Raw genomic sequence first — 14,399 nt, 5'->3', positions numbered from 1 at the left:
AGGCTATGAACCCTTCCAATCCCAGGGCGGTAACACTAACTGTTAGCTATGAACCCTTCCAATCCCAGGGCGGTAACACTAACTGTTAGGCTATGAACCCTTCCAATCCCAGGGCGGTAACACTAACTGTTAGGCTATGAACCCTTCCAATCCCAGGGCGGTAACACTAACTGTTAGGCTATGAACCCTTCCAATCCCAGGGCGGTAACACTAACTGTTAGGCTATGAACCCTTCCAATCCCAGGGCGGTAACACTAACTGTTAGGCTACGAAAACCCTTTTATAGATACACTATATGTACAAAAGTATGTTGACACCCCTTCAAATTGGTGTATTCAGCTATTTCAGCCATATCCATTGCTGACAGGTGTGTAAAATCAGGGGCACACAGGCATGCAATCTCTCTTGATTTACATTGGCAGTAGAATGACCTTACTGAAGAGCTTGAATGAAAGAGCGGGAAGACTGAGATACAAAAATATTTTGTGGCCTTACTGAAGAGCTCAGTGACTTTCAACGTGGCACTGTCATAGAATGCCACCTTTTTAACAAGACAGTTTGTCAAATTTCGACCCTGCTAGAGCTGCCCCGGTCAACTATAAGTGCTTAATGAATAAGGTAAGGGATAGAATTTGCTCTGGATTTTCTATTGTCTGTTCTGGTGTGTGCTAGATTATAAATCAGCAGCGTGGCAGTTTCCCAATGTTCCCAATGTTTGGTGTATCTTACTGGCCATAATAGTAGCAAAGGACATTCGCTAGCTAATATGTTTGTTCTCTGATTAAATGCAAGTGTCGAGGTCAGACGTTTATACAGATGACTTCAGTCGTATGAAAAATATTTCGTAGCAAAATATACTTACCTTAACTAGCTAGCTACAGCTGCTAGCCTTCTACTAGCTAGCTGAAACTCTTGAGCCCCGGTTTTAGAACTTGAAAAGAACTGAAAAGATGTTAGCGTTGTCAGAAATGCTCGAAAATGTAGCACTTTGTTGGTTCTCTAATGGGCTGGAATGTGGTAAATTGTGAAAAAAAAAATTTTTTAAACTGTTGCACCTACAAATGTATTCAGTCCAAATGGATCTAATGGTCACCTGATGGATTCTGTAGCCTTGTTTTAATCTGACGTCTAGAATTTGAGTTGGGTTTGGGGAAAACATTGATTGACGACCCCAATGCTAACAGCCTCGTAAAAACAATCCGGTATAGTTGTTCTCGGTAATGGCCGGACAGAGCATGGCGAGAGGCTAGGAATGGGTTGTGTACCTCCAATCAAGTTGATTGGCAGTTTTCATCGACACTGGCGTCATATTGGCTTAGACATGATGGTAGGGAGAATTGAGTTTAATATTGTGCTTCAACCAATACATACTATAGTCTTGCAAACTAGTGTTGACTATAATGCATGCACACGCGAAGCAGAAGCTTTAAATAGGGCCTGGTTTCACACAGACTGACACACACACTGAGACTCACAGGCTTAGAGACACACAGTCATTAAAATGAGAAAACTGTCAAGTCTCCTCTTGTAAACTGTGCTGCCTTCCTCAATCACTCACTTCTCTGTCACTCTGTATCTCTCTCTCTGTTTGCCTTCCTCTCTCTCTCTATCTCTCACTCTCTCTCTTTGTCCCTGTGTTGTGAGGATTGACACCGGAGACAGGAAGCAGGTACAGGGAGAACATTGAATGAATAACGGACATAAAACAGGACAGGAACAGCGTCTGGACAGGGGACAAAGTAACAACATCAATGCTGACACAGGGAACAAACAGAGGAACAGACAGATAAAGGGGAGGCAATCAAATAGTGGTGGATTTCAGGTGGGTCAAATGAGGCGCAGGTGCGTGTAACGAAGGGGACAGGTGTGCGTAACGAAGGGGACAGGTGCATGTAACGAAGGGGACAGGTGCATGTAACGAAGGGGACAGGTGCATGTAACGAAGGGGACAGGTGCATGGGGAAGGGGAGAGGTGCATGTAACGAAGGGGACAGGTGCATGTAACGAAGGGGACAGGTGCATGTAACGAAGGGGACAGGTGCATGTAACGAAGGGGACAGGTGCATGTAACGAAGGGGACAGGTGCATGTAATAACGAAGGGGACAGGTGTGTGTAACGAAGGGGACAGGGTGTGTAATGAAGGGGACAGGTGTGTAACGAAGGGGACAGGGTGTGTGTAATGAAGGGGACAGGTGTGCGTAACGAAGGGGACAGGTGCATGTAACGAAGGGGACAGGTGTTTGTAACGAAGGGGAGAGGTGCATGTAACGAAGGGGACAGGTGCATGTAACGAAGGGAACAGGTGAGCATTACGAAGGGGACAGGTGTGTAACGAAGGGGACAGGTGTGTGTAACGAAGGGGACAGGTGCATGTAACGAAGGGGACAGTGTGTGTAATTGTGAAGGGGACAGGTGAACGAAGGGGACAGGTGCATGTAACGAAGGGGACAGGTGTGTGTAATGAAGGGGACAGGTGTGTGTAACGAAGGGGAAGGGGACAGGTGTGTGTGAAACAGGTGTGTGAAGGGGGACAGGTGTGTGTAATGAAGGGGACATGTAACGAAGGGGACAGCAAGGTGTGTGTAGGGGCACAGGTGTGTAATGAAGGGGACATGTAACGAAGGGGACAGGTGTTTGTAATGAAGAAGGGGACAGGTGTGTGTAATGAAGGGGACAGGTGTGTAATGAAGGGGACAGGTGAATGTAATGAAGGGGACAGGTGTAACGAAGGGCACAGGTTGTAATGAAGGGGACAGAAGGGGACAGGTGTTTGTAATGAAGGGGACAGGTGTGTGTAATGAAGGGGACAGGTGTGTGTAATGAAGGGGACAGGTGTTTGTAATGAAGGGGACAGGTGTGTGTAATGAAGGGGACAGGTGAACGTAACGAAGGGGACAGGTGTTTGTAATGAAGGGGAAGGGGACAGGTGTGTGTAATAAGGGGACAGTGAACGTAACGAAGGGGACAGGTGTTTGTAATGAAGGGGACAGGTGCGCGAAGGGGACAGGTGTTTGTAATGAAGGGGGCAGGTGTGTGTAATGAAGGGGACAGGTGTGTGTAATGAAGGGGACAGGTGTGTGTAATGAAGGGGACAGGTGTGTGTAATGAAGGGGACAGGTGTGTAATGAAGGGGACAGGTGTTTGTAATGAAGGGGGCAGGTGTGTGTAATGAAGGGGACAGGTGTGTGTAATGAAGGGGACAGGTGTGTGTGAAGGGGACAGGTGTGTGTAATGAAGGGGACAGGTGTGTGTAATGAAGGGGACAGGTGGTAACGAAGGGGACAGGTGTGTAATGAAGGGACAGGTGTGTGTAATGTAATGAAGGGGACAGGTGTGTGTAATGAAGGGGACAGGTGTGTGTAATGAAGGGCACAGGTGTGTAATGTAATGAAGGGGACAGGTGTGTGTAATGAAGGGGACAGGTGTGTGTTTGAAGGGCACAGGTGTGTGTAATGAAGGGGACAGGTGTGTGTAATGAAGGGGACAGGTAACAAAGGGGACAGTTGTTTGTAATGAAGGGGACAGGTGTGTGTAATGAAGGGGACAGGTAACGAAGGGGACAGGTGTTTGTAATGAAGGGGACAGGTGTGTGTAATGAAGGGGACAGGTGTGTGTAATGAAGGGGACAGGTGCATGTAACGAAGGGGACAGGTGTGTGTAATGAAGGGGACAGGGCAGGTGAGGGGACAGGTGTGTGTAGGGGACAGGTGCATGTAACGAAGGGGACAGGTGTGTGTAATGAAGGGGACAGGTGTGTGTAATGAAGGGGACAGGTGTGTGTAATGAAGGGGACAGGTGAACGTAACGAAGGGGACAGGTGTGTGTAATGAAGGGGACAGGTGAACGTAACGAAGGGGACAGTTGTTTGTAATGAAGGGGGCAGGTGAACGTAACGAAGGGGACAGTTGTTTGTAATGAAGGGGGCAGGTGAACGTAATGAAGGGGACAGTTGTGTGTAATGAAGGGGACAGGTTATTCTTCAAGCTCTGTCAAGTTGGTTGTTGATCATTGCTAGACAGCCATTTTCAAGTCTCGCCATAGATTTTCTAATTGATTTAAGTCAAAACTAGGCCACTCAGGAAAATTCACTGTCTTCTTGTCAAGCAACTCCAGTGTATATTTGGCCTTGTGTTTTAAGTTAGTGTCCTGCTGAAAGGTGAATTCATCTCCCAGTGTCTGGTGGAAAGCAAACTGAACCAGGTTTTCCTCTAGGATTTGACCTGTGCTTATCTCCACTACGTTTCTATTTATCCTACAAAACTTCCCAGTCCTTAACGATTACAAGCAGACCCATAACACGATGCAGCCACCACCATGGTTGAAAATATAAAGAGTGGTACTCAGTGATGTACTGTGGTACTTCGTATTCAGGGCAAAGTTAATATCTTTGCCACAATTTCAATTTTGCTTTAATGCCTTTAATACCTTGTATTAAAGGCATGTTTTGGAATATTATAATTAGGTAGCTTCCTTCATTTCACTCTGTCATTTAGGTTAATATTGTAGAGAAACTACAATGACGATCCATCCTGAGTTTTCTTCTATCACAGCCATTAAACTCTGTAACTGTTTTACAGTTCCCATTGCCCTCTCTCCTCTCCGACAAATGAGTTAGGAAGGACACATGTGTCTTTGTAGTGACTGGGAGTATTAATACAACATCCAAAGTGTAATTAATAACTTCACCGTGTTCAAAGGGATATTTAATGTCTACTTTAAAAAAATTGTTTTACTCCATCTACCATTAGGTGTCCTTCTTTGTGAGACGTTTGGAAAACCTCCCTGGTTCTTTATGATTGGATCTGTGTTTGCTGCTCGACTGTGGGGCTCTACAGATGATGTGAGGTACAGAGATGATGTGAGGTACAGAGATGAGGTAGTCATTCAAACATCATGTTAAACACTATTATCGCACACAGAGTGAATGCATGCAACTTATTGCGGGACCTGTTAAGCAAATATTTACTCCTGAACTTATTTAGGCCATGACAAAGGGGCTGAATAATTATTGACTGGAGACATTTCGGCATTTCATTTTTTATTCATTTGTAAAAATGTCTAAAAACATAATTCCACTTTGACATTAAGGTGGGGTATTGTGTGTAGACCAGTGACACAACATTCAGGGGTGTGAAGACTTTCTGAAGGAAACACACATTATGAACGAGATGCATCACTGGTCAGGATCTCAGTCGGGTTCTCAACGTATCGCTGAGAGTTAGAACAGTGGAATACACAAGGCGCAATGTCGCAATGTCGCAATGTCGCAATGTCACAATGTCGCAATGTCGCAATGTCGAAATGTCGCAATGTCGCAATGTCGCAATGTCACAATGTCGCAATGTCACAATGTCACAATGTCACAATGTCGCAATGTCGCAATGTCGCAATGTCACAATGTCACAATGTCACAATGTCGCAATGTCACAATGTCACAATGTCGCAATGTCGCAATGTCACAATGTCGAAATGTCACAATGTCACAATGTCACAATGTCACAATGTCGCAATGTCACAATGTCACAATGTCGCAATGTTGCAATGTCACAATGTCGAAATGTCACAATGTCGCAATGTCACAATGTCACAATGTCGCAATGTCGCAATGTCACAATGTCGCAATGTCGAAATGTCACAATGTCGCAATGTCAGCATGTCGCAATGTCGCAATGTCGCAATGTCGCAATGTCGCAATGTCACAATGTCGCAATGTCGCAATGTCGCAATGTCGCAATGTCACAATGTCGCAATGTCGCAATGTCACAATGTCGAAATGTCGCAATGTCGCAATGTCGCAATGTCACAATGTCACAATGTCGCAATGTCACAATGTCACAATGTCGCAATGTCGCAATGTCGCAATGTCACAATGTCGAAATGTCGCAATGTCGCAATGTCGCAATGTCACAATGTCGCAATGTCACAATGTCACAATGTCGAAATGTCGCAATGTCGCAATGTCGCAATGTCGCAATGTCGGCATGTCGCAATGTCGCAATGTCACAATGTCGCAATGTCGCAATGTCGGCATACGCAATGTCGCATTGTCGCAATGTCGCAATGTCGCAATGTCACATTGTCGAAATGTCGCAATGTCGCAATGTTGAAATGTCACAATGTCAAAATGTCACAATGTCGCAATGTCACAATGTCACAATGTCACAATGTCGCAATGTCGAAATGTTACAATGTCACAATGTCACAATGTCGCAATGTCACAATGTTACAATGTCACAATGTCGCAATGTCGCAATGTCGAAATGTTACAATGTCACAATGTCACAATGTGGCAATGTCGAAATGTCACAATGTCAAAATGTCACAATGTCGCAATGTTTCTCTTGTCCAGGGGACCTTGACATCCAGGAGGCCCCCATTGATAGTGTTATTCATTCTCATTCAGGTAACAAACTAACATGACATGAGTCATGGTAAAATGTGTAAAATTGTAGGAAATTTGCTTTAAAAAAGGAAAAATGTCTCTCCGCCCCGTGGCAAAATGAGTAGAATTGCAGGAAATGTGTTGTAGTATTCTACTCCGCTAGCCAGGACCTAAATAGGTGTGCGTTTCTTTATGTTCTAGTATTCTACTCCGCTAGCCAGGACCTAAATAGGTGTGCGTTTCTTTATGTTCTAGTATTCTACTCCGCTAGCCAGGACCTAAATAGGTGTGCGTTTCTTTATGTTCTAGTATTCTACTCCGCTAGCCAGGACCTAAATAGGTGTGCGTTTCTTTATGTTCTAGTATTCTACTCCGCTAGCCAGGACCTAAATAGGTGTGCGTTTCTTTATGTTCTAGTATTCTACTCCGCTAGCCAGGACCTAAATAGGTGTGCGTTTCTTTATGTTCTAGTATTCTACTCCGCTAGCCAGGACCTAAATAGGTGTGCGTTTCTTTATGTTTGAGTATTCTACTCCGCTAGCCAGGACCTAAATAGGTGTGCGTTTCTTTATGTTCTAGTATTCTACTCCGCTAGCCAGGACCTAAATAGGTGTGCGTTTCTTTATGTTCTAGTATTCTACTCCGCTAGCCAGGACCTCGCCTAAATAGGTGTGCGTTCCTTTATGTTCTAGTATTCTACTCCGCTAGCCAGGACCTCGCCTAAATAGGTGTGCGTTCCTTTATGTTCTAGTATTCTACTCCGCTAGCCAGGACCTCGCCTAAATAGGTGTGCATTCCTTTATGTTCTAGTATTCTACTCCGCTAGCCAGGACCTCGCCTAAATAGGTGTGCGTTTCTTTATGTTCTAGTATTCTACTCCGCTAGCCAGGACCTAAATAGGTGTGCGTTTCTTTATGTTCTAGTATTCTACTCCGCTAGCCAGGACCTAAATAGGTGTGCGTTTCTTTATGTTCTAGTATTCTACTCCGCTAGCCAGGACCTAAATAGGTGTGCGTTTCTTTATGTTCTAGTATTCTACTCCGCTAGCCAGGACCTAAATAGGTGTGCGTTTCTTTATGTTCTAGTATTCTACTCCGCTAGCCAGGACCTCGCCTAAATAGGTGTGCATTCCTTTATGTTCTAGTATTCTACTCCGCTAGCCAGGACCTCGCCTAAATAGGTGTGCGTTTCTTTATGTTCTAGTATTCTACTCCGCTAGCCAGGACCTAAATAGGTGTGCGTTTCTTTATGTTCTAGTATTCTACTCCGCTAGCCAGGACCTAAATAGGTGTGCATTCCTTTATGTTCTAGTATTCTACTCCGCTAGCCAGGACCTAAATAGGTGTGCGTTTCTTTATGTTCTAGTATTCTACTCCGCTAGCCAGGACCTAAATAGGTGTGCGTTTCTTTATGTTCTAGTATTCTACTCCGCTAGCCAGGACCTAAATAGGTGTGCGTTTCTTTATGTTCTAGTATTCTACTCCGCTAGCCAGGACCTAAATAGGTGTGCGTTTCTTTTTTCCTCTAAAAAAGTGTACAACTGCCAAAAACATGATTTAAAACGGCAACAATTCCTCTCTGTCATATGGCAGGATGTGTAGAATTGACTTTATTAAAACCTACATTTTTCTCTCTGCCATTAAGAGGGTGACCACAATTATTTCTATAGACTGCTTGGTGGTGGGGCCCCCCAACCAAATATTGCTTAGGGCCCCAAAAAGACTAGAGCCGTCCCTGCACTAGTGGAAATACACCAGTAAATGTGTTTCGCTTTGTTCTTTAATTCTTTGTGTTTTATTGTACTTGGGTTCCTTGAATGGCATCTGAAATTCAACATCCTCCACCCCTCCACCCCCCCATTGCCTACCTTCACCAGCTCCATAACCAGGTAGAGCTCACTGTAGGTGTCCATCTCCTCGATCAGCAGGACAATGTTGGGGTGTTTCACCCTCCTCAGGATGGCTACCTCGTTCTGGATCATATGCTCCTGATGGTGGGGAGGAGGAGGAGGAGGAGGAAGAGGGAAGGAGGTGGAGAGAGGAGAGAGGAGGATGAGCAGGAGGAGGAGCAGGAGGAGGAGGAGGAGTCCACCCCCTCACATCACCCTGACCACACCCTCACTTCCCTGCCACCCCCTCACGTCACCCTGACCACACCCTCACTTCCCTGCCACCCCCTCACGTCACCCTGACCACACCATCAGTCCCCCCCTTCACATCACCCTGGCCACACCCTCACTTCCCTGCCCCCCCCCTCACATCACCCTGACCACACCTTCACTTCCCTGCCCCCGCCTCACCTTGCCCCATGTTAAACTCTTCCCCCCTCACCTTGCCCCCTGTTAACCCGTTCCCTCTCACCTTGCCCCCTGTTAACCCATTCCCCCTCACCTTGCCCCCTGTTAACCCGTTCCCCCCTTACCTTGCCCCCTGTTACCCTCCCCCTCACCTTATCCCCTGTTAACCTCCCCTCTTCCCCCCTCACCTTGCCCCCTGTTAACCCGTTCCCCCTCACCTTGCCCCCTGTTAACCCGTCCCCCTCACCTTGCCCCCTGTTAACCCGTTACCCCCTCACCTTGCCCCCTGTTAAACCGTTCCCCTCACCTTGCCCCCTGTTAACCCGTTCCCCCTCACCTTGCCCCCTGTTACCCTCCCCCTCACCTTATCCCCTGTTAACCCGTTCCCCCTCACCTTGCCCCCTGTTAACCCGTTCCCCCCTCACCTTGCCCCCTGTTACCCTCCCCCTCACCTTATCCCCTGTTAACCCGTTCCCCCTCACCTTGCCCCCTGTTAACCCTTCCCCCTCACCTTGCCCCCTGTTAACCCGTTCCCCCTCACCTTGCCCCCTGTTACCCTCCCCCCTCACCTTATCCCCTGTTAACCCGTTCCCCCTCACCTTGCCCCCTGTTCCCCTTCCCCCTCACCTTGCCCCCTGTTAACCCGTTCCCCCTCACCTTGCCCCCTGTTACCCTCCCCCTCACCTTGCCCCCTGTTAACCCGTTCCCCCCTCACCTTGCCCCCTGTTACCCTCCCCCCCTCACCTTGCCCCCTGTTAACCCGTTCCCCCTCACCTTGCCCCCTGTTACCCTCCCCCTCACCTTGCCCCTTGTTAACCCGTTCCCCCTCACCTTGCCCCCTGTTAACCCCTTCCCCCTTCTCCTTGCCCCCTGTTAACCCGTTCCCCCTCACCTTGCCCCCTGTTAACCCCTTCCCCCTCACCTTGCCCCCTGTTAACCCCTCCCCCTCACCTTGCCCCCTGTTAATCCCTCCCCCTCACCTTGCCCCCTGTTAACCCTCCCCCTCACCTTGCCCCCTGTTAACCCGTTCCCCCTCACCTTGCCACCTGTTACCCTCCCCCTCACCTTATCCCCTGTTAACCTCCCCTCTTCCCCCTCACCTTGCCCCCTGTTAACCCGTTCCCCCTCACCTTGCCCCCTGTTAACCCCTCCCCTCTCACCTTGCCCCCTGTTAACCCCCCCCCCCTCACCTTATCCCCTGTTAACCCCCTTCCCTCCCCCTCACCTTATCCCCTGTTAACCCCCTTCCCTCCCCCTCACCTTATCCCTGTTAACCCCCCTTCCCTTCCCCCTCACCTTATCCCTGTTAACCCCCCTTCCCTCCCCCCCTCACCTTATCCCCTGTTAACCCCCCTTCCCTTCCCCCTCACCTTATCCCCTGTTAACCCCCCTTCCCTCCCCCTCACCTTATCCCCTGTTAACCCCCCTCCCCCCTCACCTTATCCCCTGTTAACCCCCCTTCCCTCCTCACCTTCCCCGGCATCGGCCCTTGTTAATGATTTTCAGGGCGTATTCTCTGCCTGTGGAGTGTTCCACACATTCCCGGACCACCGCAAAGTTACCGTCTCCCAACATACGTCCCACTCTGTAGCGCTCCGATATGGAGGCAGGCACCGCAGGGATATCATCCTCTGTTATAGACTCAGCTGGATGAGGGAGAGAGGGGGAGAGAAAGAGAGAGAGAGAGAGAGAGAGAGAGAGAGAGAGAGAGAGAGAGAGAGAGAGAGAGAGAGAGAGAGAGAGAGAGAGAGAGAGACAGAGAGAGAGAGAGAGAGAGAGAGAGAGAGAGAGAGAGAGAGAGAGAGAGAGAGAGAGAGAGAGAGAGAGAGAGAGAGAGAGAGAGAGAGAGAGACAGAGAGAGAGAGAGAGAGAGAGAGAGAGAGAGAGAGAGGAGAGAGACAGAGAGAGAGAGAGAGAGAGAGAGAGAGAGAGAGAGAGAGAGAGAGAGAGAGAGAGAGAGAGAGAGACAGAGAGAGAGAGAGAGAGAGAGAGAGAGAGAGAGAGAGAGGTGTTATAATAGGAAGCAGTAATTTCAAAGATAAAAAGAGAGAGAGGGTGATGGAGGGGGGAAGTTAGACAATGGGGTCAAGGAGAACAAAAAAGAAAAGAAGATGGGAGAGGGAGAGAAAAAGAGAGAGAGATCCTTCCTTCTTCACCTCCATCCCCTTCTTCTATGGAGCTACAGACTTTGGTAGAGGCCAGAGAGATAGATGAACCCTGAGACTCCTGGAGAGAGAGAGAGAGAGAGAGAGAGAGAGAGAGAGAGAGAGAGAGAGAGAGAGAGAGAGAGAGAGAGAGAGAGAGAGAGAACAATTTAATCCACACATCTTCAGCACCATCATTGCTGATATAGAATTTATCCTGAAATGGAGTGAAGGAGAATCATCTCATCTATCCTACTGCTTCTCTGCTCTCCTCTCTGTGTGATCTGCTAATCTCTGTAGCTACGATAGTGTCTGTTTGTCTGCTGGTCTGTCTGTTGCCATGATCGTGTCTGTCTGTCTGCTAGTCTGTCTGTAGCCACGACAGTGTCTGTCTGTCGGTCTGTCTGTTGGTCTATCTGTCTGTCTGTCTGTTGCCATGATTCTGTCTGTCTGTCTGTCTGTCTGTCTGTCTGTCTGTCTGTCTGTCTGTCTGGTCTGTCAGGAGCCACGGTAGTGTCTGTTTGTCTGTCTGTCTAAAGACAAATACTCATTATAGAACCAGCCAACACTCCCAGTAGTTGCCATGGCAGCACTAGGAAGTCAGGAGAGAAGAGGGGGAAAATGAGGGAGAGAAGGGGGGAGAGAATGGAGGGAGCCTGGTTGGGGATGTAAATTAGTTTCACATCTCTTCAATAATTTTCACTCCTGCTCTGCTCTGTCCATCTCTCTGTCTACCCTCCTCTCTCCCCCTCCTCTGCTCTCTCCATCTCACTGTCTACCCTCCTCTCTCCTCCTCCTCTGCATCTCTCTGTCTACCCTCCTCTCTCCCCTCCTCTGCTCTCTCCATCTCACTGTCTACCCTCCTCTCTCCTCCTCTGCTCTCTCCATCTCTCTGTCTACCCTCCTCTCTCCTCCTCTGCTCTCTCCAGCTCTCTGTCTACCCTCCTCTCTCCTCCTCTGCTCTCTCCATCTCTCTGTCTACCCTCCTCTCTCCTCCTTCTCCTCCTCTGCTCTCTCCATCTCTCTGTCTACCCTCCTCTCTCCTCCTCCTCTGCTCTCTCCATTTCTCTGTCTACCCTCCTCTCTCCTCCTCCTCTGCTTTCTCCATCTCTCTGTCTCCCCTCCTCTCTCCTCCTCCTCCTCTGCTCTCTCCATTTCTCTGTCTACCCTCCTCTCTCCTCCTCCTCTGCTCTCTCCATCTCTCTGTCTACCCTCCTCTCTCCTCCTCCTCTGCTCTCTCCATCTCTCTGTCTACCCTCCTCTGCTCTCTCCAGCTCTCTGTCTACCCTCCTCTGCTCTCTCCATTTCTCTGTCTACCCTCCTCTCTCCTCCTCCTCCTCCTCTGCTCTCTCCATCTCTTTTGCAGTATTTAAACTGAATGACAAATTGGGATGCATGGGACGTACTATGATGGACGTAAGGAAGAAGAGTGCACTCTATGATAAGGTCTAATGTCCCCCTATAACTTTATATCAAGGTTTAATGTTCCCCTGTACCTTTATATCAAGGTATAATGTTCCCCTGTACCTTTATATCAAAGTTTAATGTTCCCCTGTACCTTTATATCAAAGTTTAATGTGGAGGTATAATGTTCCCCTGTACCTTTATATCAAGGTATAATGTTCCCCTGTAACTTTATATCAAGGTATAATGTGGAGGTATAATGTTCCCCTGTACCTTTATATCAAGGGTGGAGGTATAATGTTCCCCTGTACCTTTATATCAAGGTATAATGTTCCCCTGTACCTTTATATCAAGGTATAATGTTCCCCTGTACCTTTATATCAAGGTATAATGTGGAGGTATAATGTTCCCCTGTACCTTTATATCAAGGTATAATGTGGAGGTATAATGTTCCCCTGTACCTTTATATCAAGGTATAATGTGGAGGTATAATGTTCCCCTGTACCTTTATATCAAGGTATAATGTGGAGGTATAATGTTCCCCTGTACCTTTATATCAATGTATAATGTTCCCCTGTACCTTTATATCAAGGTATAATGTGGAGGTATAATGTTCCCCTTTACCTTTATATCAAGGTATAATGTGGAGGTATAATGTTCCCCTGTACCTTTATATCAAGGTTTAATGTTCCCCTGTACCTTTATATCAAGGTTTAATGTGGAGGTATAATGTTCCCCTGTACCTTTATATCAAGGTATAATGTTCCCCTGTACCTTTATATCAAGGTATAATGTGGAGGTTTAATGTTCCCCTGTACCTTTATATCAAGGTGTAATGTTCCCCTGTACCTTTATATCAATGTATAATGTGAAGGTATAATGTTCCCCTGTACCTTTATATCAAGGTTTAATGTGGAGGTATAATGTTCCCCTGTACCTTTATATCAATGTATAATGTGGAGGTATAATGTTCCCCTGTACCTTTATATCAAGGTATAATGTGGTATAATGTTCCCCTGTACCTTTATATCAATGTATAATGTGGGGGTATAATGTTCCCCTGTACCTTTATATCAAGGTTTAATGTGGAGGTATAATGTTCCCCTGTACCTTTATATCAATGTTTAATGTGGAGGTATAATGTTCCCCTGTACCTTTATATCAAGGTTTAAGGTGGAGGTATAATGTTCCCCTGTACCTTTATATCAATGTATAATGTGGAGGTATAATGTTCCCCTGTACCTTTATATCAAGGTATAATGTTCCCCTGTACCTTTATATCAAGGTATAATGTGGAGGTATAATGTTCCCCTGTACCTTTATATCAAGGTATAATGTGGAGGTATAATGTTCCCCTGTACCTTTATATCAAGGTATAATGTTCCCCTGTACCTTTATATCAATGTATAATGTGGAGGTATAATGTTCCCCTGTACCTTTATATCAAGGTATAATGTTCCCCTGTACCTTTATATCAAGGTATAATGTTCCCCTGTACCTTTATATCAAGGTTTAATGTTCCCCTGTACCTTTATATCAAGGTATCATGTTCCCCTGTACCTTTATATCAATGTATAATGTTCCCCTGTACCTTTATATCAAGGTTTAATGTTCCCCTGTACCTTTATATCAAGGTCTAATGTTCCCCTGTACCTTTATATCAAGGTATAATGTGGAGGTATAATGTTCCCCTGTACCTTTATATCAAGGTATAATGTTCCCCTGTACCTTTATATCAAGGTATCATGTTCCCCTGTACCTTTATATCAATGTATAATGTTCCCCTGTACCTTTATATCAAGGTTTAATGTTCACCTGTACCTTTATATCAAGGTCTAATGTTCCCCTGTACCTTTATATCAAGGTATAATGTGGAGGTATAATGTTCCCCTGTACCTTTATATCAAGGTTTAATGTTCCCCTGTACCTTTATTTCAAGGTCTAATGTTCCCCTGTACCTTTATATCAAGGTATAATGTGGAGGTATAATGTTCCCCTGTACCTTTATATCAAGGTATAATGTTCCCCTGTACCTTTATATCAAGGTATAATGTTCCCCTGTACCTTTATATCAAGGTTTAATGTTCCCCTGTACCTTTATATCAAGGTATAATGTTCCCCTGTACCTTTATATCAAGGTTTAATGTTCCCCTGTACCTTTATATCAAGGTA

At 46.5% G+C, this 14,399-nt stretch overlaps 1 protein-coding gene across 1 annotated transcript in view; it reads right to left on the bottom strand.

The window, feature by feature from the left end:
• Positions 1 to 14,399, bottom strand: part of dclk1a (doublecortin-like kinase 1a) — a 258,899-nt gene that overhangs the window by 41,400 nt on the left and 203,100 nt on the right. The window contains 3 exon segments of the mRNA XM_052521745.1: positions 8,251 to 8,477; positions 10,161 to 10,325; positions 10,836 to 10,905. Of these exon segments, the coding sequence (XP_052377705.1) occupies positions 8,251 to 8,477; positions 10,161 to 10,325; positions 10,836 to 10,905 (462 nt within the window).

The sequence above is a fragment of the Oncorhynchus keta genome, chromosome 6 (genome assembly GCF_023373465.1).
Source record: "Oncorhynchus keta strain PuntledgeMale-10-30-2019 chromosome 6, Oket_V2, whole genome shotgun sequence".
Taxonomy (NCBI): Eukaryota; Metazoa; Chordata; class Actinopteri; order Salmoniformes; family Salmonidae; genus Oncorhynchus; species Oncorhynchus keta.
The sequence above is the reverse complement of the archived record's forward strand: the minus strand, read 5'-3'. Positions and strand labels throughout refer to the sequence as shown.